At 45.5% G+C, this 24,759-nt stretch overlaps 1 protein-coding gene across 1 annotated transcript in view; it reads right to left on the bottom strand.

Moving 5' to 3' along the window:
* MICOS10 (mitochondrial contact site and cristae organizing system subunit 10) overlaps positions 1 to 17,812 on the bottom strand; it is a 36,497-nt gene extending 18,685 nt beyond the window's left edge. The window contains exon 1 of the mRNA XM_055397920.2: positions 17,670 to 17,812. Within this exon, the coding sequence (XP_055253895.1) occupies positions 17,670 to 17,733 (64 nt within the window). The 5' untranslated portion in view covers positions 17,734 to 17,812. The remainder of the gene's footprint in view (positions 1 to 17,669) is intronic.
* Positions 17,813 to 24,759: the final 6,947 nt, after the last annotated feature.

The raw sequence follows: 24,759 nt of genomic DNA, 5'->3' as shown, positions 1-24,759 counted from the left end.
CTAGTCCATTCTATGGATGGTTCACGTTTGCTAATCCATTCACCTGTTGACAGAGATCTGGATTCTTACCACTTGGGGGTATGATGAATAAAGCTGCCATGAACATTCATATCCAAGACTTTCTGTGAATACGTTTTCATTTCTCCTGAGTAAATAAACACCCAGGAGTAGAATGAGTGGATGGTATGTTTAACCTTATAAGAAACTACCAGTTTTACAAAAGACTTTGCCATTACACCTTCCCATCAATAGTACACAAGAATTCCAGCTGCTCCATATCTTCAGTTCAGTTCAGTTGAGTCGCTCAGTCGTGTCCAACTCTCCACGACCCCATGAATCACAGCACGCCAGGCCTCCCTGTCCATCAACCAACTCCCGGAGTTCACTCAAACTCATGTCCACAGAGTCGGTGATGCCATCCAGCCATCTCATTCTCTGTCGTCCCCTTCTCCTCCCGCGCCCAACCTTTCCCAGCATCAGAGTCTTTTCCAGTGAGTCAACTCGTCGCATGAGGTGGCCAAAGTATTGCAGTTTCAGCTTTAGCATCAGTCCTTCCAATGAACACCCAGGATTGATCTTCTTTAGAATGGACTGGTTGGATCTCCTGAAAGTCCAAGGGACTCTCAAGAGTCTTCTCCAACACCACAGTTCAAAAGCATCAATTATTCGGCAATCAGCTTTCTTCACAGTCCAACTCTCACATCCATACATGACCACGGGAAAAACCATAGCCTTGACTAGACAAGACCTTTGTTGGCAAAGTAATGTCTCTGCTTTTTAATATACTATCAAGGTTGGTCATAACTTTCCTTCCAAGGAGTAAGCGTCTTTTCATTTCATGGCTGCAATCAGCATCTGCAGTGATTTTGGAGCCCAAAAAAATAAAGTCTGACACTGTTTCCACTGTTTTCCATCTATTTCCCATGAAGTGATGGGACCAGATGCCGTGATCTTTGTTTTCTGAATGTTGAGCTTCAAGCCAACATTTTCACTCTCCTCTTCCACTTTCATCAAGAGGCTTTTTAGTTCCTCTTCACTTTCTGCCATAAGGGTAGTGTCATCTGCATATCTGAGGTTATTGATATTTCTCCCAGCAATCTTGATTCCAGCTTGTGCTTCTTCCAGCCCAGCGTTCCTCATGATGTACTCTGCATAGAAGTTAAATAAGCAATGTGACAATATACAGCCTTGACGTACTCCTTTTCCTATTTGGAACCAGTCTGTTGTTCCATGTCCAGTTCTGACTGTTGCTTCCTGACCTGCATACAGGTTTCTCAAGAGGCAGGTCAGGTGGTCTGGTATTCCCATCTCTTTCAGAATGTTCCACAGTTTATTGTGATCCACACAGTCAAAGGCTTTGGCATAGTCAATGAAGCAGAAATAGATGCTCTTCTGGAACTCTCTTGCTTTCTCCATGATCCAGCAGATGTTGGCGATTTGATCTCTGGTGCCTCTGCCTTTTCTAAAACCTGCTTGAACATCTGGGAGTTCACGGTTCACATATTGCTGAAGCTTGCCTTGGAGAATTTTGAGCATGATTTTACTAGCGTGTGAGATGAGTGCAATTGTGCGGTAGTTGGAGCATTCTTTGGCATTGCCTTTCTTTGGGATTGGAATGAACACTGACCTTTTCCAGTCCTGTGGCCACTGCTGAGTTTTCTAAATTTGCTGGCATATTGAGTGCAGCACTTTCACAGCATCATCTGTCAAAATTTGAAATAGCTCAACTGGAATTCCATCACCTCCACTAGCTTTGTTCGTAGTGATGCTTTCTAAGGCCCACTTGACTTCACATTCCAAGATGTCTGGCTCTAGGTCAGCTCCATATGTTAGTCAACCCTTAATGTTATCAGTCTTTTAAACTATTTTAATCGGTGTATAGTGGTATCTCATTATGATTTTAATTTGTACATCTCCACACCATTAATGTTAACATCTTTTTTTTTTTGCCATTAGTATAACTTCTTTTGTGAAGAATCTTTTCAAACATTTTACCAATTTTCTTAAATGAATTATCTCCTTACTGCTATGATGAAATTTAAGAATTCTTTATTTATTCTGGAAACAAGCAACTTTTTTGTTCTCTTAATGGTGTCTTTCAAAGAGCAAGTTTAAAATTTTGATCAGTCAGCATATAATTTTTTTCTTTGTGATTTTGCTTTCTGTGATTTAAGAAAAAATTTTTAAAGAAAAATTTTTTAATTCAAGGTCACAAAGATTTTTCTCCTATGCTTTTAGAATTATCAAGTTTCAGCTTTGTGATCTTTGAGTTAATTTTTATGTATGCTAATGAGGTACATTTTTTTCCCTGCATATGGATGCACAGTTACTCCAGCACAATCTGTTGAAAAGATTTTACTCTCCCCATTAAATTGCCTTGGCATCTTTGTCAAGAATGAATTGACCAGGCTTCCTGGCGGCTCAGGGGTGAAGACTCTGCCAGTCCAGGAAGATTCCCGTGCCTTGGAGCAACTCAGCCCACGTGCCACAACTAGAGAAAGCCCACGTGCCACAACTAGAGAAAGCCCACGTGTAGCAGCAAAGACCCAGCACAACTGAAAGTAAATAACAGATGAACTGACCACAAACTTACGGGTCTACTCCTAGACACCAGCTGATCTCACTGATGCATATGTGCATCCCTTTCTCCAGCACCACATCGTCTAGTTTACTGAAGATTTACAGGAAGTCTTGGTATCAGGTAATGTTAGTCTTCCAACCGTTTCTCTTTAAAAAATCGCTTTGGGAACTTCCCCAGCTATCCAGTGGTTAAGACTCCGCATGTTCTCTGCAGGGGGCACAGGTTCAATCCCTGATCTCCCATGCCACCTGGCATGGCCAAAAATAAAAAATCTCTTTGTTTTGGGTTGTTTACATTTTCATAAGGATTTTTTGAATGAATCCCTCAATTTCTACAAGTACCTTTGAGCATTATTTTTCTTGCTGGAACAAGAGATAAATAAACTTCCTCACTGAACTGCTAGCAGAGTAAAAAAAGGATAGTATGATGGTGTGCCAAGTCTGGTGGCACATAACAGGTCCTCAATTAATGTCAGCTTCCTCTCTTCTCCCCTCTCCTGGCCTTTAAATAAACAGGATCCAATCTAGTAATGCCCTAACATTTCACTAGTGGGTCAATGGCCATGGTAAAATTATTACCACACCAAACGACTTTTCTAAGTAAATATTTGTATTTTTACTTGGATTCGATACTGAAATGCACTTGCCAGAAAAAGCAATTCAGCATATTTACTAATAAACTGTTTCAGGCCACATTTTAGGAAAGCATAAAACCACAGCCAGAACAAAAATCCAAATCTGTTTTCAAGTTCCATATAGGGCCTAATTACATTATTCTACAATACTAACAGAAAATTCTCCTCTAGCGAGATCACAACGTTCCATTGTTCACAATCCTGCCGCAAATGGAAAAAGGATTCCTGCTTCCAAACATTGTTTAGAAATACACATAACAAACAAAATACAACTACTAATTCAACAATTAACATGTACTAATTTGAAACCCAAACCTATGAACAATCAAAAGCCTTTGAAGTATTTTAGTTTAGCCTAACTGATATCACTCCATGAAATGGAGAGGGATCAGTTTGCAAACACAGGCTACCAAAAGGCACTTTCTGGTGAGCCACCAATACTTCGTGGTAACCCACATTTATCAGATGAACTGATACTTAAAGAAAAACAATAATTTGCTTTCTTTTTCCATGACTATCCAATCACTCCTTTCAGTATATTTTTTAACATTAAAATGGTCTTAAACAATCAACTTAACTGCACTTTTACTTGATTATCAGATGAACACACAAAACTGCTGATTAAGTCTAAGGGAGCTCAGCTGCTAAACCATTTACTGTCCTAAATACTTTCTTAGCAAGGAAGGAACAAGGCCAAAACCTTTCTTTTCATGAAGATGAACGATGACACAGCAGTTAACTTCCATCTCTGTTGACCGAGTTGCATATAACCAGAGGCAAATCTAAGACATATCAGGAATAAATTAACTGCAAAATGTTACTTGGTCTCACTCCCCTCCTGCCTCTCCTAATTGTCAACCGCAGCTCTGTTCTCCACTTACACAGGTCTGCGTCAGCCCTGACGACTCCGGCTCGTGAGCCTCCACATCAAGTTCTGTAAACATCTGCTGCACTGTCACCACTGCCCCTGGCTCATCCACTCCTTCTGCCCTCATCTGAGATCTGCGCCCCTCTAGCCTCTAATCGGGCTTCCCTGGTGGCTCAGAGGTTAAAGCGTCTGCCTCCAATGCGGGAGACCCGGGTTCGATCCCTGGGTCGGGAAGATCCCCTGGAGAAGGAAACGGTAACCCACTCCAGTATTCTTGCCTGGAGAATCCCATGGACGGAGAAGCCTGGTAGGCTACAGTCCATGGGGTCGCATAGAGTCGGACACGACTGCGCGACGGAACGGAACGGAGCCTCTAATCACTGCACTCTGACATGACTTTGAAGTAATATACTAACCCATCCCCTGCCCTCGTTCTGGCCCTTTCCAATTCATTCTCCTCGTGCTCTTGCAGGGTTCTTTCTGAAATCAAATGTTCAACATTTTCGACAGAAACATAAAACCCATCCTAAAATTCATATGGAATCTCCAGGAACCCTGCATAGCCAAAATAACCTTGAAAAAGAACAAACCAGGAGACATATTTTCTGATTTCAAAACTTACTACAAAGCTGTGTTGTGTTGTACTTAGACACTCAGTCGTGTCCGACTCTTGCAACCTGGTGGACTTTAGCCCGCCAGCCTCCTCTGTCCATGGGGATTCTCCAGGCAAGAATACTGGAGTGGCTTGCCATGCCCTCCTCCAGGGGATCTTCCCAGTCCAGGGATCAAACCCAGGTATCCCGCATTACTGGCAGATTCTTTACCGTCTGAGCCATCAGGGAAGCCCAAGAATACTGGAGTGGGTAGCCTATCCCTTCTCCAGGGGAAATTCCTGACCCAGGATTTGACCTGGGGTCTCCTGCATTGCAGGCAGATTCTTTACCATCTGAGCTACCCGGGAAGCCCTACTACAAAGCTACAGTTATCAAAACAGCACAGTACTGGGAACTCCCTAGAAGTCCAGTGGTGAGGATTTAGCACTTTCCCTGATGAGCCTGGGTTCAACCTCTGGTCAAGGAACTAAGATCCCACAAGTCAAACAGCACAGTAAAAACACAACAAAACCACCAACCAACCCAGTGTAGTACTGGCATAAAGACAGATAGATCAATGGAATAGAAAGGCTAGAAATAAACCCCTGCATATATGGTCAAGGCTTCCGAAGTGACCCAGTGGTAAAAGAATCCGTCTGTCTACAATGCAGGAGATTCAGGAGATGTGGGTTCGATCCCTGGGTCAGGAAGATCCCTGAGCAGGAAATGGCAACCCACTCCAGGATACCTGCCTGGAAAATTCCATGGAGAGAGAAGCCTGAAGGGCTACAGACCACAACAACAACATAAATGGTCAAAGGATTTTTGACAAGGGTACCAACACCATTCAGTGGGGAAAGGCCTGTCTTTTCAACAAATGGTCCTGGGAAAACTGGATATCCACATGCAAAAAAATACACAGGACAAAAGTGTCACAACACTGGATGTGGCAATGATTTTTTGGAAATCATAAAAAATATATATATAAATATACTGATCTGTGCCTCCAGTTTCTGGCAGAGAGCTACTAAATTGCTTAGAACTTCCTGGGTGACAGACATGTCTTTTGCTATAATGAGGCAACTCTTGGTGGGCTCCTGCATAGCTTCAAGATGGGGGCTGACCACCAGAAAGCCAGGCCGCCCTTGGAATTTTCAGCCCCACCCCTCAGCCTCCAAGAAGGGAAGAGGAGTTGGAGACTGAGTTAATGATTAATCATGGCTTCATGATGAAGCGTCTGAAAAACACAAAAAGTATGGGGTTCTATAAGCTTCCAGGATGGTGAATACATCTAGGAGGTACAACCAACTCGACAGAAACAGAAACTCCCGTGCCTGGGACCCTTCGGGACTTCGCCAAATGTATCTCTTCAACTGGCTGTTCATTCATATTCTTTAGTATCCTTGGTAATAAACTGGTAATCTAGTGGTGGTGCGACTCCTGTAACCCCATGGACGGTAGCCCACCAGGCTCCTCTGTCCATGGGATTCTCCAGGCAAGGATACTGGAATGGGTTGCCATTTCCTTCTCCAGGGATCTCCTGACCCAGGAATCGAACCCGGGTCTCCTGCACTGCAGGCAGATTCTTTACTACCTGAGCTATGAAGGAAGCCTAGTAAGTAAATTGTTTTCCCGAGTTCTGTAAGCCACTCTTAACAAGTTATTGACCACTAGAAGGGAAGCACGGGAACCTCTGATTCACAGCCAGTCAGAAGCAGCAGTAAGAATCTGGACCTCTGAAGTGAGGCTCTCAGGGGACTTAAGCCCTGAGCCCGGAGGGTCTGCGCTGTCTTGTTAGTGTCAAAATTGAACTGTGTAATGGGCTTCCGTGGTGGCTTAGAGGTTAAAGTGTCTGCCTCCAATGCAGGAGACCTGGGTTCGATCCCTGGGTCGGGAAGATCCCCTGGAGAAGGAAATGGTAACCCACTCCAGTATTCTTGCCTGGAGAATCCCATGGACGGAGAAGCCTGCTAGTCTACAGTCCACGGTGTCGCAAAGAGTCGGACACGACTGAGTGACTTTCCTTCCTTTCCTTCCTTAATGGAACACTCAGCTAGTGTCAGAGAATAGGCTGGTGTGGAACACCCACACATGCGACATTAGAAGAACCGTGGGTATGAGAGTAGAGGAGAAACATAGGGGTTTTTTGCTGCTCAGACACCAAAAGCAGTAAACAAAAACTGACAAACTGGACGTCATAAAAATTTTTTAATTTTGTATACCAAAAGATAAGAGCAGAGGCAAAAGGCATCCCACATACACAGGAGAAAATATTTGCAAATCATAGATCTGATAAGCGGAGAAGGCAATGGCACCCCACTCTAGTACTCTTGCCTAGAAAATCCCATGGATGGAGGAGCCTGGTAGGCTGCAGACCAAGGGGTCGCTAAGAGTCAGACACGACTGACACGACTGAGCGACTTCACTTTCACTTTTCACTTTCACACACTGAAGAAGGAAATGGCAACCCACTCCAGTGTTCTTGCCTGGAGAATCCCAGAGATGGGGGAGCCTGGTGGGCTGCCGTCTATGGGGTCACACAGAGTCGGACACGACTGAAGCGACTTAGCAGCAGCAACAGACCTGATAAGGTGTTAATATAAGAATATATAGAGAAATCCTAAATGCAATAACAATTCAAAGACGGATAAAGGACTCAAACAGACATTTCTCCAAAGATATACAAGTGGCCAGTAACCATATGAAAAGCTGCACTCATCATCACTAACTATTAGAGAAATGCAAGTCAAAGTTACAATAAGATACTACACTACACTGATTATGATGGCTACTATAAAAATTTTTTTAAAGGAAAACAAGTATTACTGAGGATGTGAAGAAACTGGGACTCATGCACAGTGTTGCTAAGAATTTAAACGGTACAGTCACTGTGGAAAATAGTATGGCAGATCCTCAAACGATTCAAAATAGAACTGCCACTGTTGTTCAGTCACTAAGTCATGTCCGACACCTTGAGACCTCATGGACAGCACACCAGCCTCCTCTGTCTGCTACTATCTAGAGTTTGCTCAGATTCACGTTGAGTTGGTGACGTTATCCAACCATCTCATCCTCTACTGTCCCTTTCTCCTTTTGCCTTCCATCTTTCCCAGCATGAGGGTCTTTTCCAACGAAACAGATCTTTGCATCAGGTGGCCAAAGTACTGGAGCTTCAGCTTCAGCATCAGTCCTTCTAATGAATATTCAGGGTTGATTTCCTTTACGAGTGACTGGCTGGATCTCCTTGCAGTCCAAGGGACTCTCAAGAGTCTTCTCCAACACCACAGTTCAAAAGCATCAATTCTTCAGCGCCCAGCCTTCTTTATGGTTCAACTCTCATATCCATATACGGCTACTGGAAAAACCATAGCTTTGACTAGATGGACCTTTGGAGGCAAAGTGATATCTCTGCTTTTTAATACGCTGTCTAGGTTTGTCATTGCTTTCCTTCCAAGGAGCAAGGGTCTTTTAATTTTGTGGTTGCAATCATCATCTGCAGTGATTCTGGAGCCCAAGAAAATAAAATCTACCACTGTTTCCATTTTTTTTCCCTATCTATTTTCCATGAAGTGATGGAACTGAATTCCATGATCTTAGTTTTCTGAATACTGAGCTTTAAGCCAGCTTTTTCACTCTCTTCTTTCACCCTTCATTAAGAGGCTCTTTAGTTCCTCTTTCTGCCTTTAGAGTGGTGTCATCTGCGTATCTGAGGTTACTGATATTTCTCCCGGCGATCTTGATTCCAGCTTGTGCTTCCTCCAGCCCGGCATTTCACATTGTGTACACTGTACAGAAGTTAAATAAGCAGGGTCACAATACACAGCCTTGTGAGACTCCTTTCCCGATTTAGAATCAGACAGCTGTTCCATGTCTGGTTCTAACTGTTGCTTCTGGACCCGAATACAGGTTTTTCAGGAGACAAGCAAAGTGGTTTGGTACTCCCATCTCTTTAACAATTTTCCAGTTTGTTGTGATCTACATAGTCAAAGAATTTAGTATAGTCAATGAAGCAGATGTTTTTCTGCAACTTCCTTGCTTTCTCCACGATCAACAAATGTTGGCAATTTGATGTCTGGTTTCTCTGCCTCTTCAAAACCCAACGTGTACATGTGGAAGTTCTTGGTTCATGTACTGCTGAATCCTATCTTGGATGGATTTTGAGCATAACCTTGCTAGCATGTGAAATGAGTATGCCTGTACGCTAGTTTGAACATCCTTTGGCACTGCCCTTCTTTGGGACTGGAATGAAAACTGGCCACTGCTGAGCTTTCCAAATTGGCTGAAATATTGAGTGCAGCACTTTAACGTGAAATGGTGAAAGTGTGAGTCATTCAGTCGTGTCCAACTCTTTGTGACCCCATGGACTACAGCCTGCCAGGCTCCTCTCTTTCCATGGAGTTCTCCCGGCAAGAATATTGAGAAGGTAGAAGACATTCCCTTCTCCAGGGGATCTTCCCAAGCCAGGGATTGAACCTCGGTCTCCCACATTGCAGGCAGATTCTTTACCATTTGAGCCACCAGGAAAGTCCTTAACACGAAATAAGCTAGCCTCAAAAGGACAAATACTGTAAGATTCTAGTTACATGAGGTAGTTAAGAGTAGTCAAGGTCACAGAGACAGAAAACAGAGGTGGCTGCAGGGGCGTGAGAGTGGACAGCTACTGCTAACTGCGGACAGAGTTTCAGCTTCACAAGACGAAGCATCATGGAGACGGATGACAGTATCGACTGCGCGACACGGTGAACGAATTAATACCGTCTCATGGGATACTTAAAGATGCTTAAGATGGTAAACGTCAAATCTTTATTTAAATTAAAATTTAAAAATATTTTTATTGAAGGATAGTTATTTACAATGTTGTGTTAGCTTCAGGTATACAGCAAAGTGATTCAGTTTTATACACAAGTGTGCATGTTTTCAAATTCTTTTCCATTATATGTTATTACAAGATAGTGAATATATTTCCCTGTGCCATACCGCAGGATCTTGTTGTTTATACTGCATATAGTAATATGTATATATGTTAACCTCAAACTCCTAATTTACCTGTCCCATTAGATGGTAAATCTCATTACATGTATTTTGTCACAATAAAAAAAATTAGAGGAAAACACCTCACAACATTATGAAGATTAAACGAGATGATGCTACGAGCTTATCAGAGTGCAGTACACACTATGCGCAATCAACGGTAGCCATTATCATCATTCCCGGAAGGAGCCGAAGTCTCTGTCTCCTCTGGGACTGCTCCTGGACGGTTCCTGAGGCCTGAAATACAGACTTCCACCCATCCTGCCTACTGAACACCCACATATTCTGTAAGACTGAATTCCAATGTCACCACCTGCTTTTCATATTCCTCAGGAAGGGTGGGACTCTCCACAAGGCCTGGTATTAAACTGTTTGGGGACATATACATTTATAATTACTATTATGTACATAACTGGAGTACTGACTGTCAGACCTCCACGCCACCCGCAGTGTTCACACTCAGAGCAAACGTGTTCATTATCTTAAGTTACGACTGTTGTCCTTCATTCAACGCCTGTGGCAAGTACTTACCAAGCACAGGTAGTGTATCACCCGCTCTGAGGCTACCTCCCCTTATCCTTACTGTAACAACTACCGCTTTATAACCGAGGGAACTAAGGCACAGAGGGGCCCTCAATGGTACTTTTATTTCTAATGCCAAAAATCAAGCAGAAGAAAAGCAAAGTATGTGAAGGCTATCACAGTCCATTAAAAGGAATACATTCTAGGGGCTGCTTGTAAATATCCATGGCTCACATTTTTCCTTATGCTTAACACACCCAGCCTCCAAGAACAACCTTTTTCAGGAAAGTCAGGGTGTTGGGAAACCCCTTTCACAGGCAAGACGTCTCTTTCCTCTCTTTTGGATTTCCCAGCCCATATGTGGATTAGGTACTAGATATTCCTTACTCTAAAGGAGATCGATCCTGGGTGTTCATTGGAAGGACTGATGCTAAAGCTGAAACTCCAATACTTTGGCCACCTCATGCGACGAGTTGACTCAATGGAAAAGACTCTGATGCTGGGAAGGATTGGGGGTGGGAGGAGAAGGGGACAACAGAGAATGAGATGGCTGGATGGCATCACCGACTCGATGGACATGAGTTTGAGTGAACTCCGGGAGTTGGTGATGGACAGGGAGGCCTGGCGTGCTGTGATTCATGGGGTCGCAAAGAGTTGGACACGACTGAGAGACTGAACTGATTCCTTACTCTGGTCTCACAGTGGGGTGAGATGGGGGTTGCAGGGGAGGAACCACAGCCAACACAACAGCTCTTCAAGGCAGGTTAAGGATTCTGAAGGCCTCTAAATGGGCTTCCCTGGTGCCTCATATGGTAAAGAATCTGCCTATAATGCAGCAGACCCAGGTTCAATCCCTGGGTCAGGAAGATCCCCTGGAGGAGGAAATGGCAACCCACTCCAGTATTCTTGCCTGGGAAACTCCATGGACCGAGAGGTGCCTGGCCTCCAAATGCATCATGAAGTGCCAGAAGGAGACTTTCCTCAGAGCTCCCCCCATCGAATCTGGGGCCCTGGCCCCTGTCACACGGACATCAACTTGGTCACGAGGTCACAGTCTGCCAGTGCAGGCCTTCTGTGCTCAAGAGTGAGTTGTAAAAGGACTCTGAGGGCAACAACAACGCTTCCATGACTTACACGTTCAGGGCTTAGAAATTCTAAACTTGCAATGAAGGATCTCCGTAAGTCTCATAACCCCGATTTTTCCCATCTCCTAGAATCTCACTTTCACTGGGAAAAATAGACCCTCCTGTCCAGTCCAGAGTGACAAACACAAAGCGAGGGCATCAGGCCCGTCCCAGAACCACTAAGACTCTGACGTGAGCACTATACACGCCTGCCAGTCTCGCCAGCAAAACGGGTGTCTCATTCATGAGGGCACACACAAGACTTAACTACTTAGAATGTACCAGAAAAACAAGCGGCACAGCCCGTGAGCCAACTGCGGAAGAAAACCAGAGCATTCAATAAGTCTGATAAATCTTAAAAATAAATCCATAAAATTAGCAAAAACTATTAATGATGCATTCACAGAAAACTAACGGAACATTCATAAAATGTAATACTCTTCGCTCCCTTTTCATTTCCTGCAATAAGACCTTGGCACTGCCACTTAAACCAACACCACCTTCTCCTTGTTTAAATAAAAAAGTGCTCTCTGGTTTACATTTCTGCGCTGACTAGTCCCCAATATTTCTAATACTACTTCATTATTAAGATTACTGACACTAATTTACATGCCCATATGAAATTTAAGAAGTTGGCAAAAGTTCCCAGAGTACAAGCACATGTGATCAAAGTGTGAACTGGCAGAAATTCATATGAAATTGACTTTACTTGGACTTTTAAAATTTAAGAGCTAATTCATTCAGTTAATAAACATACTGGGTAGCAAGTATGGGCAGAGAATAGAGTCTACAAACTTTTCAGCAATGCATGTCATTCATTTACCAATAATTACTGTATGCCAGGGGCTGGGGTCAACAGTGAACAAAACAGTCTCTGACTCTCATGAAGCTTACATTCTAGGGTGGGGGGACAATCAAGTAAAGAAACAGACTGCAAATTTCAAATGGTGATATAAGCTATTAAGAAAAATCAGTGATGTGATGGAGAATAAATAGGATACCTAGGACCTTTTTAAATGCTAGCAAGGTTATTTAAAAAAAAAAAACGCATTAATCTCCGTTTGGATAAACTAGACAATGCATATGGGTGGCAGTAGCAGGAATAAGAATGGAGGCCAAAGGGAAAGGTAAAAATGTGCGAGGGAGCAAGGAAAAGAAAGCAATGAGAAGAAGACAGAAACAGATGTGCGACGGACAACGGCCGACTGCGCCTGTTACCAGGGGCCGAGCATTTGGTTTCCTTGATTCAACAGGCTCAATACACCAGGTCAAATCGTATTAGAAATTTTCTACCCACACACTTTTATTACACACAAATAAACAGGTATTTTAAATCCAGAGTATGGGAGAAATAAAATTGTTTTCCCTATGATAGGAAAGAGAGGGGGTATTTATAAAAACAAATGTAGCTCTTCCTATAGGACAATTTATATGAGAACATTACTCAAGCTTCAGAGTAAATCCTTGAAGAACAGATTTTTAAAAACCTGTGCCTAAAGTACATGCTTACGAGAGCACTTCAACTCAGCTGTACAATATCCAGGCTACACATGAGCAGTGGAAACAGTCATTTTCCACTCTACCCTGTGTAAAACAGCTAGTGGGAGCCTGCGGCAGAGCGCAGGGAGCTCGCTGGGGGCTCTGCGGTGACCCGGGGGGTGGGGCTGCGGGAGGGAGGGGCAGGGGGGCGGGGATACAAGCACATGCACAGACCATTCGCTTCGCTGTAAAACAGAAACAAATACAATATTGTAAAGCAATTATACTCCAACAAAAAACAGATAAAGGCAACAACAGTTCATGGGAAAAAAAAAAACCACCAACTTTAAAAAAATAATAATAAAACTCATATTTCAGCGAACCAGTGGGAAAAGACTGAAAATACTTATGTAGAAGGTGCCAAACTGAGCAGTGCTCACCAAGGGAGCTGTCCGATCACCGTGACCTCCCTTCAGTCTCTTTCAAGGCAGAAAATAGCAAATTATCCACATGCAGCTGAAAGCCTGTCTTGGCCCTTCTTCCCTACCTACGTCTTCTACCAAACCTCTATCTTACGGCAGGCTGCCATTCCCTGAGTTTCCATCTCCATTTTGAAGTACCAGAAAAGCAGGCAGCCAAAGAGGTTTCAAGAGTTCTATAATCTCCCTGCCTATAGGAATAAGAAGTAGAACACTCACGACAGAAGAGCGTTCATCCCACAGTCTCAATCCTCTTAGACGGAAGCCTCCCAGAATCACACTTCTACACTGCATTTCTCATATACCCTTCCTCGAAGTCCATTACTTAAGGGATATCTCCTCAAAATCTGAACTCAGCTTCTCGCTCGAAATTAAAAACGTCTTCGCGGGGATTCCCTGGTGGCTCAGTGGTAAAGAGTCCGCCCGCCAGCGCAGGAGACATGGGTTCGACCCCTGATCCGGGAAGACTCCACCTGCCGCAAAGCAACTCAGCGCGTGCGCCGCAATCATCGCGCCTGTGCGCTAGAGCCCGGGTCCACGCGCCGAAACTACCGACGCCCGCAGGAGCTAGAGCCCGGCTCCGCAGGAGGGACCACTGCAGGAGACCCGCACACCGCAGCTAGAGAGCAGCCCCTGCCCACCGCAACGAGAGAGAAGCCCACGTAGCAATAAAGACCCTGAGCAGCCAAAAACACATAAGTAAAATCTTTAAAAAAAAAAAAACAAAACCTGTCAACCTCATTACCATTCTCAAACAAATCCAACCATGTAAGTAGAAAAACCACCAAAGTTACGAGCTTTCCTTCTCCCTGCAGTCTCTCTCCTGCCACCTCACGCGACCAGGTACCAAGACCCAGATGGAACTGAGTGGAGTGAGGTGCACGTGAACCCCTCCTGCTTCACTGCCAACTTCTGACCAGTGACATCACCGCCGAACCAAGCTCTAACCTTGCAGCCATCCTGATCATAAAAAAAGGAATGTGACAAAGTTAACCCAGTTGGTGAGAAGATAAAGAAAACAGCATTTATCAAGTTCCCGGTATGTACCTGGCACTGTGCTGGCCTAGGAGGTGGGTATTACTATCTCCATTCCATAAACGGAGGGAAAAGTGTAAAGTGTCTCAAATATACCTACTCCTTTCTGGTCTAACAGTTCAGACTTTTCACTTCACAGTCACAGCCTTCTCTAGTCCTGATTTGTTCTGTATAAAACGCTGCCAGAACAATCATACCAAAATTCCATTTACCTCACATCAGTTCCCTGTTAAGGGCAGTGAAATGCCTTCTGCTTCTCTGTTTGCCCACTGGCTGGCCCACAGCTCAGTATGTATGTGTTAAGTAGCTCATGGTCCCCCACCAGCCTCAGCTTACTGAGCCCTGGGAGTAGAAAGTAACAGATTTTTACGACAGAGGTGGTGAATATGCACAATGCGTATGAAAAAGCCAAAGGCAGCTCCAAAAGCTTCAAGAAAAAGTAGGGTCTCCCTAAGCTGTCTCCCAGCCCTGACTCCACTCAAGTCAGCCTTCCTCCGGGAGGAGTGGGCGCTGACCCCAGCTCCTCACTTCTAGCCACTTAGCCTCTCCGTGCCTCAGTTTCCTCCTCCATAAAAGTTTAACCAGCCTTTGCTCAAGTTCTTCCACTCTCCCCAACTATCCAAGTTATTATCCAAAGCTCTGCTACAGGCCCATTTCTCCCAACCTACCACTGCACTTACTTGATTTATAACAGCAGCTCTACAGCAAAAAATTGGATTAACTCATTTTAATTTTCATCTCTAATTACATATCACCATGCTTCATTTGGGCTTCCCTTGTGGCTCAGCTGGTAAAGAATCCGCCTGCAATGAGGGAGACCTGGGTTCAATCCCTGGGTTGGGAAGGTCCCCTGGAGAAGGGACAGGCTACCCACTCCAGTATACTGGCCTGGAGAATTCCACGAACTGTATAGTGCATGGGGTCGCAAAGACTCGGACACAGCAGAGCGTCACTTCGTGCTTCATTTAATTACTCCATCTGTTTATGCCCCCGCCCCCCCCAAGATCCCACTCACGAATGACACACACTGCTTACCGCCTCAGGTGACCATCGGTGTGTGTGCATGCGCTCGCTCAGTCAGGCTGACTCTGTGACCCCGTGGCCTGCAGCCCGCCAGGCTCCTCTGTCCATGGGATTCTCCAGGCAAGAACACTGGAGTGGGCTGCCACTTCCTCCTCCAGGGGATCTTCCCACCCAGGGATCAAACCCATGTCTCCTGCGTCTCCTACGTCCGCAGGCAGATTCTTTACCACTGAGCCACCTGAGAAGCCTGATCATCAGTGGCATGATACTAACATCAGCAATTATTACTATCACTATTTAGTGACTACACAGTAAGTGCCAAGCATTGCACAAATATCTTGTATACTTTTCTGTCCTTCAACATTCAGCATCCTTTTAGGTAAATCTGTCTCTTAATCCCCATTTCACAGTTAAGCCTCTACGTAAATTCACTCATTGAATCCTCAAAACAACTCTGTAAGACAGTAATAACATTATAGCCAATTTACTCAATACAAATTAGGAAGCAGGCACAGAGAGGTTAAATAACTTGCCCCAAATCACACAGCTGGTAAGTGGTGAACTGAAAGCTGCGATAAATTCACTTACTGACTCATTCTCAACATTTGTTATTAAACACTCTTCTGGGGACTGAAGCTACAACAGTGAATAAACCAGGAAACATCCCTGCTTACAGTTTTATTTCTTTTCCAATATTTTCATTCAAGAGCACAATCCTAAATCCTCTTAAATACTCTTTTAAGATTTTCATACAAAGATATCAAATTCAGGTAATAAAAGCATTGAAGAAAATCATGGGACATGAAGCTAAAATACCTGGGTTAAATTCAAAACTTTGCCATTGATTAGGCCCCGATCAGTCGGTAAAGAATCTGCCTGCAATGCAGAAGACCCGGGTTCGATCCCTGGGTCAGAAAAACCCCCTGGAGGAGGGCATGGCAACCCACTCCAGTGTTCTTGCCTGGGAAATCCAATGGACAGAGGAGCCTGGTGGGCTACAGTCTATGGGGTCACAAAGAGTGGGACACGACTGAGCAACTAAACCGCCACCAGGCCTTGATCAAATTCCTTCACTTAAGCTGCACACTGAGCACAGAGTCTGGCACTTAGCAAGACTTTTCCTCTCCCCTCGGAGCACTGACTTCACAGTCCGTGCCGTCACAGAGCACATGTTAAAAGGCTACACGAGTGACACGACGGCCTCAAAAGGGACCACTCGGTCTCTTAACTTTCCCAGTCAATTCTCCTTCCAGGTGACCAGCACTAATGTCTCTGCTTTCAGGCCTCAAACTACTCCGACGCTGATAAATCAAGTTCCAAGTCCCAACCAGTCCATCCTAAAGGAAAACGGTCCTGAATATTCACCGGAAGGACCGATGCTGAAGCTGAAACTTTGGCCACCTGATGCGAAGAACTGACTCCTTAGAAAAGAGACTGATGCCGGGAAAGATTGAAGGCACAAGAAGGGGATGACAGAGAATGAGATGGTTGGATGGCATCACCAACTCGACAGACATGAGTCTGAGTAAACTCCAGGAGTTGGCAATGGACAGGGAGGCCTGGCATGCTGCAGCCCATGCGGTCGCAGAAAGTCGGACAGGACTGAGCGACTGAACCGAAATCCCCTCCAAGCACTGACTTCACAGTCCGTGCCGTCACGGAGCGCATGTTAAAAGGCTACACGAGTGACACGACGGGCTCAAAAGGGACCAATCAGCTTCTTAACTTTCCAAGTCGATTCTCCTTCCAGATGAACAGCACTAATGTCCCCGCTTTCAGGCCTCAAACTACTCCGAGGCTGATAAATCAGGTTCCAAGTCGGGAATGGCAGCGACCCACGTGAGGCCTGGCAGAATCTATAAAAGGCTTGAAGATGACCTTCTCGCCAGGCACTTTTGATTCAGCAGGGGAGGAACGTGGCCTCAGAGAGCCGTGACCCCAGGGAGAACCCCCAGCCCCAGGCCCCTGTGCCGCTGCACACGCCGCTTCCACTCGCAGGGCCCCGCAACTCTCCGGCCGCCTGCCGACGCGACCCCCACTGCTTCGGGGCTGCTGCAGCTGCACCCATCCCACTTCGGGCAGCCCCCCCAGGCTCCTACGGCCCGTGTCCCCCAGCCCGCTCAAGCGACCGGGACCCCGGGGGCCCCCAGCCCCGGCCTGAGTGGCTGGAGCAGGCCGGACGGCCTGACCTCTCACCCCGCGAGTGGCCCTCTCCCGGGGCTTCTCCTCCACCCTCCCAGTCGGGGGCCCGCCAACTCGGTTCCCGGCGGCATCCGCCGGACACGACGAGGAGCCCTCACCTATCTTCACCACGGCGTCCGCCAAGCACCGGTCCCACTTCCGGCCGAGCTCTGACTCCGACATGTTCCCCCGCCGGCAGCAGCCGCTCCAGCCTTCCGGACCGTCGGGCCCCGCGCTCAGAGCCCCTCCCCCACCGCCCCAGGCAAGTCTCGCGATAGCCGGCCGTACGTCCCAGGCCCGGAAGGCCGACGGCGCCGGCGCACCAGATATCGCGAGATGATCTGACTACTTCCGTTCTTTCCGGTTTTGTTTTTTTCTTTTTTTTTTTCAGTTGGTCGTCAAGGTGACGGGTGGCGGAGGCCTGAGGTGACCCTGACCTTGGAGCTGCGCCTACCTAAGGGTTGCGAGGCAGACACGTTTCCTAGGCGGCATCCAGAGCCCTGTCTGGGAGGGTTCCTTTCACCACACCAGCTCCCGACTCTGGCCTTGGAAATTCCCCAGGGCGCGTGAGGGCACAGCGCTAGGGTCTCTGCATTCGTCGCCTGACCTTGGCTTTTTTCTCCTCCCGCGTTCCCTCATTTATTGCCGTGGAGCTCCCGCCCTCACCTCTTACCACGGAAACTGCCCCGGCGAAGGTCACTTGTTGCCAAACCAGGGGGACGCCTGTGACCTCTGTACGGCCTCGGACGCAGCCGCCTTCTCGTTGAGCCTCCTTGTCGCTGCCGTCTCTGTATTCATTTGGCCTCCAGGACACCAGTCTCTGCTGAATCTCCTCTGACTCTTCAGAGGCCCGTTGCCGGTTGCTTCCTCTCTTCCACCTGCTCGGAGTGTTGGTTCATTGGATTGCCGTCAATCCTCTTTACATATTCTCCCTAAGTAACTGCAAGCATTGCTAAATTCTGTCTCCTGATCAACCTTCCTATTCATAATTCAGCCTCTTTGCCTGTGTCCTTTAGTTTTCCCTTCCCATCTCCATCCTCTAGCCTACCAACAAATACAGATGTGATCCTTTTGTTCCTCTTATGGGGCTTCCCTGGTGGTTCCGGTGGGAGAGACCCAGGTTGGATCTCTGGATTGAGAAGATCCCCTGGAGAAGGGAATGGCTACCTACTCCCAATATCCTTGCCTGGAGAATGCCATGGACAGAGTCTGGCGGGCTCCAAGGGATCGCGAAGAGTCAGACACCACCGCGACTAACACTTTTCCTTTTCATTCCTCTGATTAGAAGCTGTCAGTGACCCCTATTCATCTACTGGTTGTATTCAAGCTTCAGTGAGTTCATTTTAGGAAACCCGCACTAATAGAAGAGAGACCCCCTTCATCCACTCACACAGCCTGGAGCCTCCCTCCGCCTCCCTGCTGTGGCAGGAGCCCACCTGACCCGTGGGGTCTCTATACTGGAACAAGTGTTATAGATATGTGTATCTGCCAGTAAAACTAGAAGCTCCTTAAAGGCATGAGTTACCCCCTTGCTCATCTGCACGCTCCCAGCTCAGGGCACAAGGCCTTGGACAATAGGATCTTCTGAGAAGTATTTTTTGAGCTGAACTGAATTCATTCCCTCATTTACTTATCCGTTTGTTCTTGGCATCCTTAACAGCAGAACTGCTGTAGTAGTCCTTGCTGTGACAGGGCCCCTTCTTTCAGGAAGCCTTCCTCCATAGCCTCTCTTCATCCAGCCCTCATCTCAGCAGCATATCAGATTGTGTGGTAATTGTGTGACTCTTGGACGTGACTGTGAGTTCCGTGAGAACGGGGCCTGCGTCATTTCTATATCCCTGATGACCAGCAGAGAACCTAGTATATATTGATTTTCAGTAACTGCTTTTTAAATGATGCAAGAATGAATAAATGATTGATTGAGTAGGAGAAAACAAAGTCTGTCCTGGGGGAACTTTATAGTGCAGTATTTGTGTTGAAAAGGAAAATTAACTTCACCACATCCCTATGACGTGTCACAGATAGCACCAGGCAACTCCTGTAATTTCATTTATCCTCACAGCAGGTGATTTTAGTATCTGGATTTTCAAAGATTTGGAAACTGAGTCTCAGAGATGTTAAAGGACATGGAAGATGCACAAGGCTCTGCATTGTGTAGATTTAGAAGCTGAAAGACACATTTTTATTGGATTCAAGAGGGTTGTAAACTTTCGTCGAAGGCAGAGAGCAAGTTACGAAAGCAATCAGAGGCAGACGGTGGAGCGTGCACTCCGGGGCCAGGCTGTCTGGGTCCAGATCCCAGATTTTTCCTGGTCTGTATCTGTTTTCTCTTTCTGTGGCTCCTTTCCCAATGTGATGCTTTGCTCACTGCTGCATCCCCAGCCCAAGAGCCTCATGGGACACATAGTGTTTGTTTGATGAATACATGTTGGTTGAATGAATAAAATAAATGAAGACTCGAGTTTTTATTGTTTTTGGAGAAAAAAGATTGATACAAGTGGGAAAAAAAAATTTTTTAGGAACATCACTACAAAAGAACCTCAGCAATACACTCAATATAATTTTAGTTATACTCAAAATTATTAAAAATAGATTTCTCAATGCTGGAGCAGGGAGTTACAAACATGGAAAAAGCTTGAAAAAATTTTTTTGCTGTTGGATTGGAACTGAGACTATCAGTATGAATCCATTGTGTTTAATAGAGATAGGGTTGTCTAGTGGTTAAGTATTGGTCTTCCAGTACAAGGATTCCTGGTTGGAGAGCTAAGATCCCACTTGCCATGGAGCATCTAAGCCCTTGTGCCATAACTAGAGCATCCTCGCACTGCAATGAAGATCTTGTGTGCCACAGCTAAGCCCAGACACAGCAGAATAAATATGTTTTTTAAAATATAGATATAAAGTGTGTGTTTCCCGATCCTGTCTGCTGAGAGCGCCTAAAAACAATGCTACACCAGCAGCAATAAGCAAGCCTAGATCTTGGCTTCTAAATAACATTCTCTATTTAAAGAACCCAGGTCACCTTGGAAAAATGACCAAGGCTTCAGGGTTCAAGCCGGGAAAATTCCAGATGACCCTAGAATCTGTTCTTGTATCACAAGGAAGTCATCAAAGGATGACAGTGTCATGTCCAAATATTTTAGCAACTATAAACTGCCTAAAGAATTGCTTGGTTCCTAACTGGAACTCTTTGTACAAGCTATTATTACCATCATTAGAACTTCTTCCAGTTGTGTGGAGCAAATTTCACAAAGATAGAAGTTTGCCTTTCAAATTGGTAAAGACAGTCTTCTATTAGAACAATTTCACAGTAAGAGAGCCAATACCTTTTTACATTGAATAGAAAAAACGTGAAAAAAAAGTTGAGTAGATTTTAACCTCAACTTCTTAATCAACTAAACATAAGCTCTTTGTTTGGTTTACTAGGTTGTAAATCCAGTTTCATTAACAACACAAACTAAAATATTTTATAGCACAGCACCTGCATAAATAAAAGTCTTTTATATTCCAGTATTTTTTTTTCAGTTCCCCTTCAATTAAAGACTAATTCTTTTCTTAAAGGGCGATTTGCATTTTTTGTTTCATATATTCTTTCTCTAAGAAGGGTCTTCCTGGAGAAGGAAATGGCAACCCACTCCAATACTCTTGCCTGGAGAATCCCATGGACAGAGGAGCCTGGCGGGCTACAGTCCATGGGGTACAAAGAGTCGGACATGACTTAGCAACTAAACCACCATCACCCCCAAGAGGGCTCTTGTGTCGTTCTGCCCCTTCTGTAACGCATTCAAAGGCAGAAAAGCTACTGAACAGCTTCCCCATTTGGTTCCAAAGCCCAGGGGCTGTCCTCCACACTGTCTCTTTTAAAACATTTATGTGTGAAATGTAACAAGCATACAGAACACTGCTAACAGCATAAACACACTGTAATACATTATTGCAAAAACAACTCAGCTCGCACCTCAGAAGCCCTATCTCTGGTGTGTCTTTTGCCAGATCATGTCCCCTCCTTCTCGGCCAGCATAACCATAACCGCATAGTGGTTATGCTGGGCCCGCATGCCTCCAGGCCCCACCAAGCATGCAGGATCTTAGTTCCCCAACCAGAGATTGAACCCATGACCCCTGCATTGGGAGGACCACCAGGGAAGTCCCTCCTTGTTTTTAAGTGATGTAGTCTGATTCAGTTCAGTTCAGTTCAGTCGCTCAGTCGTGTCCGACTCAGTGACCCCGTGAATCACAGCACGCCAGGCCTCCCTGTCCATCACCAACTCCCGGAGTTCACTCAAACTCACCTCCATCGAGTTGGTGATGCCATCCAGCGATCTCAATCTCTGTCGTCCCCTTCTCCTCCCGCCCCCAATCCCTCCCAGCATCAGAGTCTTTTCCAGTGAGTCAACTCTTCGCATGAGGTGGCCAAAGTATTGGAGCTTCAGCTTTAGCATCAGTCCTTCCAGTGAACACCAGGACTGGTCTCCTTTAGGATGGACTGGCTGGATCTCCTTGCAGTCCAAATCTGACTGTTGCTGCTGCTAAGTCGCTTCAGTCGTGTCCGACTCTGTGCGACCCCACAGACGGCAGCCCACCAGGCTTCCCCGTCCCTGGGATTCTCCAGGCAAGAATACTAGAGTGGGTTGCCATTTCCTGCTCCAATGCATGAAAGTGAAAAGTGAAAGTGAAGTTGCTCAGTCGTGTCCAACTCTTCGCGACACCATGAACTGCAGCCCACCAGAGGCATCCTTAAACAACGTGATTTAATTTTGCCTAGTTTTGAACTTTACATAAATTATACATTCTGTATTCTTTTGCCCGTTATTTATCCATGTTATTGTATGTATAATCCATTCTCAATTCATTGCTATATAGTATTCCATTATAGTCTATCCATAATTCATTTTTTGGGTTTTTTAACTGAAATATGTTGATTTACAGGTGTACGGCAAAGTGATCCAGGTACATATATGTACATATACACACACACATAATATATGCTCATATATGTATGTCTGCTCAGTTGCTTCAGTCATGTTGCAACCCGTTGGACCATTGCCTGCTAGGCTCCTCTGTCCGTGGGATTTCCCAGGCAAGAATACAGGAGTGGATTGTCATGCCCTCCTCCAGGAGATCTTCCTGACCCAGTGATTGAATCTGCATCTCCTGCATTGCAGGTGGATGCTTTACCACTGAGCCATGGGGAAGCATATATATATATATGACTTCCCTGGTGGCTCAGACAGTAAAGCATCTGTCTACAATGCGGAAGACCAGGGTTCGATCCCTGGGTTGGGAAGATCCCCTGGAGAAGGAAATGGCAATCCACTCCAGTAATATACTTATATATCAGTTCAGTTCAGTCTCTCAGTCATGTCCGACTCTTTGTGACCCCATGGATTGTAGCACACTTGTCTTCCATGTCCATCACCAACTCCTGGAGCCTACTCAAACTTAAATCCATTGTGTCGGTGATGCCATCCAACAAGCTCATCCTCTGTCGTCCCCTTCTCCCTCCGCCTTCAATCTTTCCCTGGAGTTATATATATATAAATACCCTGGGGCTTCCCTCATAGTTCAGTTGGTAAAGAATCTGCCTGCAGTGCAGGAGACCTGGGTTCAATTCCTGGGTTGTGAAGATCCCCTGGAGAAGGAAATGGCAACCCACCCCAGTATTCTTGCCTGGAGAACCCCATGGACAGAGGAGCCTGGCGGGCAACAGTCCATGGGATTGCAAGAGTCTGACACGACTAAACCACCACCACCTGATACCCTGGAATTATATATATATATCTCAATCCTTTTCAGATTATTTTCCATTGTATGTTATTACAGGATGTTGAATGTATTTCCTGATACTATACAGTAGGTCCTTGCTGTTCATCTGTTTTACATATAGTCGTGTGTTTCTGTTAATCCCAAGTTCCCAATTTATCCCTCCCCACTTTCCTCTTTGGTAGTCACATGTGTCTTTTCTATATCTGAGAGTCTGTGTTTTGTAAATAAGTTCATCTGTATCATTTTTTAGATTGCACATATGAGTAATATACGATGTTTATCTTTATCTGGCTTCTTTCGCTTAGTATGACAATCTCTGGGTTCATTCATGTTGCTGCAAACGGCATTATTTTGCTCTCTTGTTGGCTGAATAATATTCCATTGTGTGTATACCATTCATCTGTTGATGGACCTGTAGGTTGCTTTCATGTCTTGGCTATTGTGAACAGTGCTGTTGCGAGCATAGGTGTGCATGTATCTTTTTGAATTACAGTTTTGTCGGGATATGTGCCAAAGAGTGTGATTGCTGGGTTACATGGCACAAGAATTGATTTTTTAGATTATACTCTAAAATACTTGCCAGTCTGGTAGGTGTGTGGTGATATCTCATGGGGGTAATCCTTACTTTTCTAAGCGACTAAGCTACCAGACCGTATGTTCTGAACATATAGCAGGAACGGAGGGTTCAAATTAAATGAAAGTGTCCCTGGAGGAGAAGAGAAGATGACAGAGGCACTTTACAGATGTGACTTTTCTACCTTTGAAGCAGCTGTACTGGGACGAATCGCCTCCCCCATCACAATCATGTCCTTCCTGGACCCTCAGAATATGACCTTATCTGGAAACAGGATCATTGCAAATGTTAGTTAACATCAGATCATAATGGAACAAGGGGAACCCCAAATTTAAAATGACTAGTGTCCTTACAAGAAGAGGAAGAGATATATACAGCGACAGGCAGACACAGAAGGAAGATGGCTGCGTGATGGTGGAGGCTGAGATCAGAGTTCTCTGCTGCAAGCCGAGGAATGCCGAGGATTGCCAGCAACCACCAGAAGCTAGGAGAGAGGCGTGGAACAGAGTCTCCCTGAGTCTCCAGGAAGAAACCAACCCTGCCGACACTTGGAGTTAGTTCTAGCTAGCCCTCAGACCCAAGGGAGAATAAACTCCTGTTGTTTTGGGCCAGCCAGCCTGAGGTTCTTTGCTATAACAGCCCTAGGAATCTAAACTAGCAGGGAAATACACTAGATTGGAAATCGTGAGAGCCGAATGCCAGGCTCCTCTGCCACTAACTGGAGACCGTGTAGGCACAGCAGCTCCCAACACGCACTCCTCTCACCCCCATCAGCCCTCTCCCGCTCTTACCATTCGGCCTGAGGCTCGCAGGGGCTCCCACTGCTGCTGACCCCAGCGTGTTGTGCCATTCCTCTCGCTTAGTAAATAG

The sequence above is a fragment of the Moschus berezovskii genome, chromosome 2 (assembly GCF_049115385.1).
Source record: "Moschus berezovskii isolate FMDL1 chromosome 2, NW_MosBer_1.0, whole genome shotgun sequence".
Taxonomy (NCBI): domain Eukaryota; kingdom Metazoa; phylum Chordata; class Mammalia; order Artiodactyla; family Moschidae; genus Moschus; species Moschus berezovskii.
This window is presented reverse-complemented; position numbering and strand designations above follow the sequence as displayed.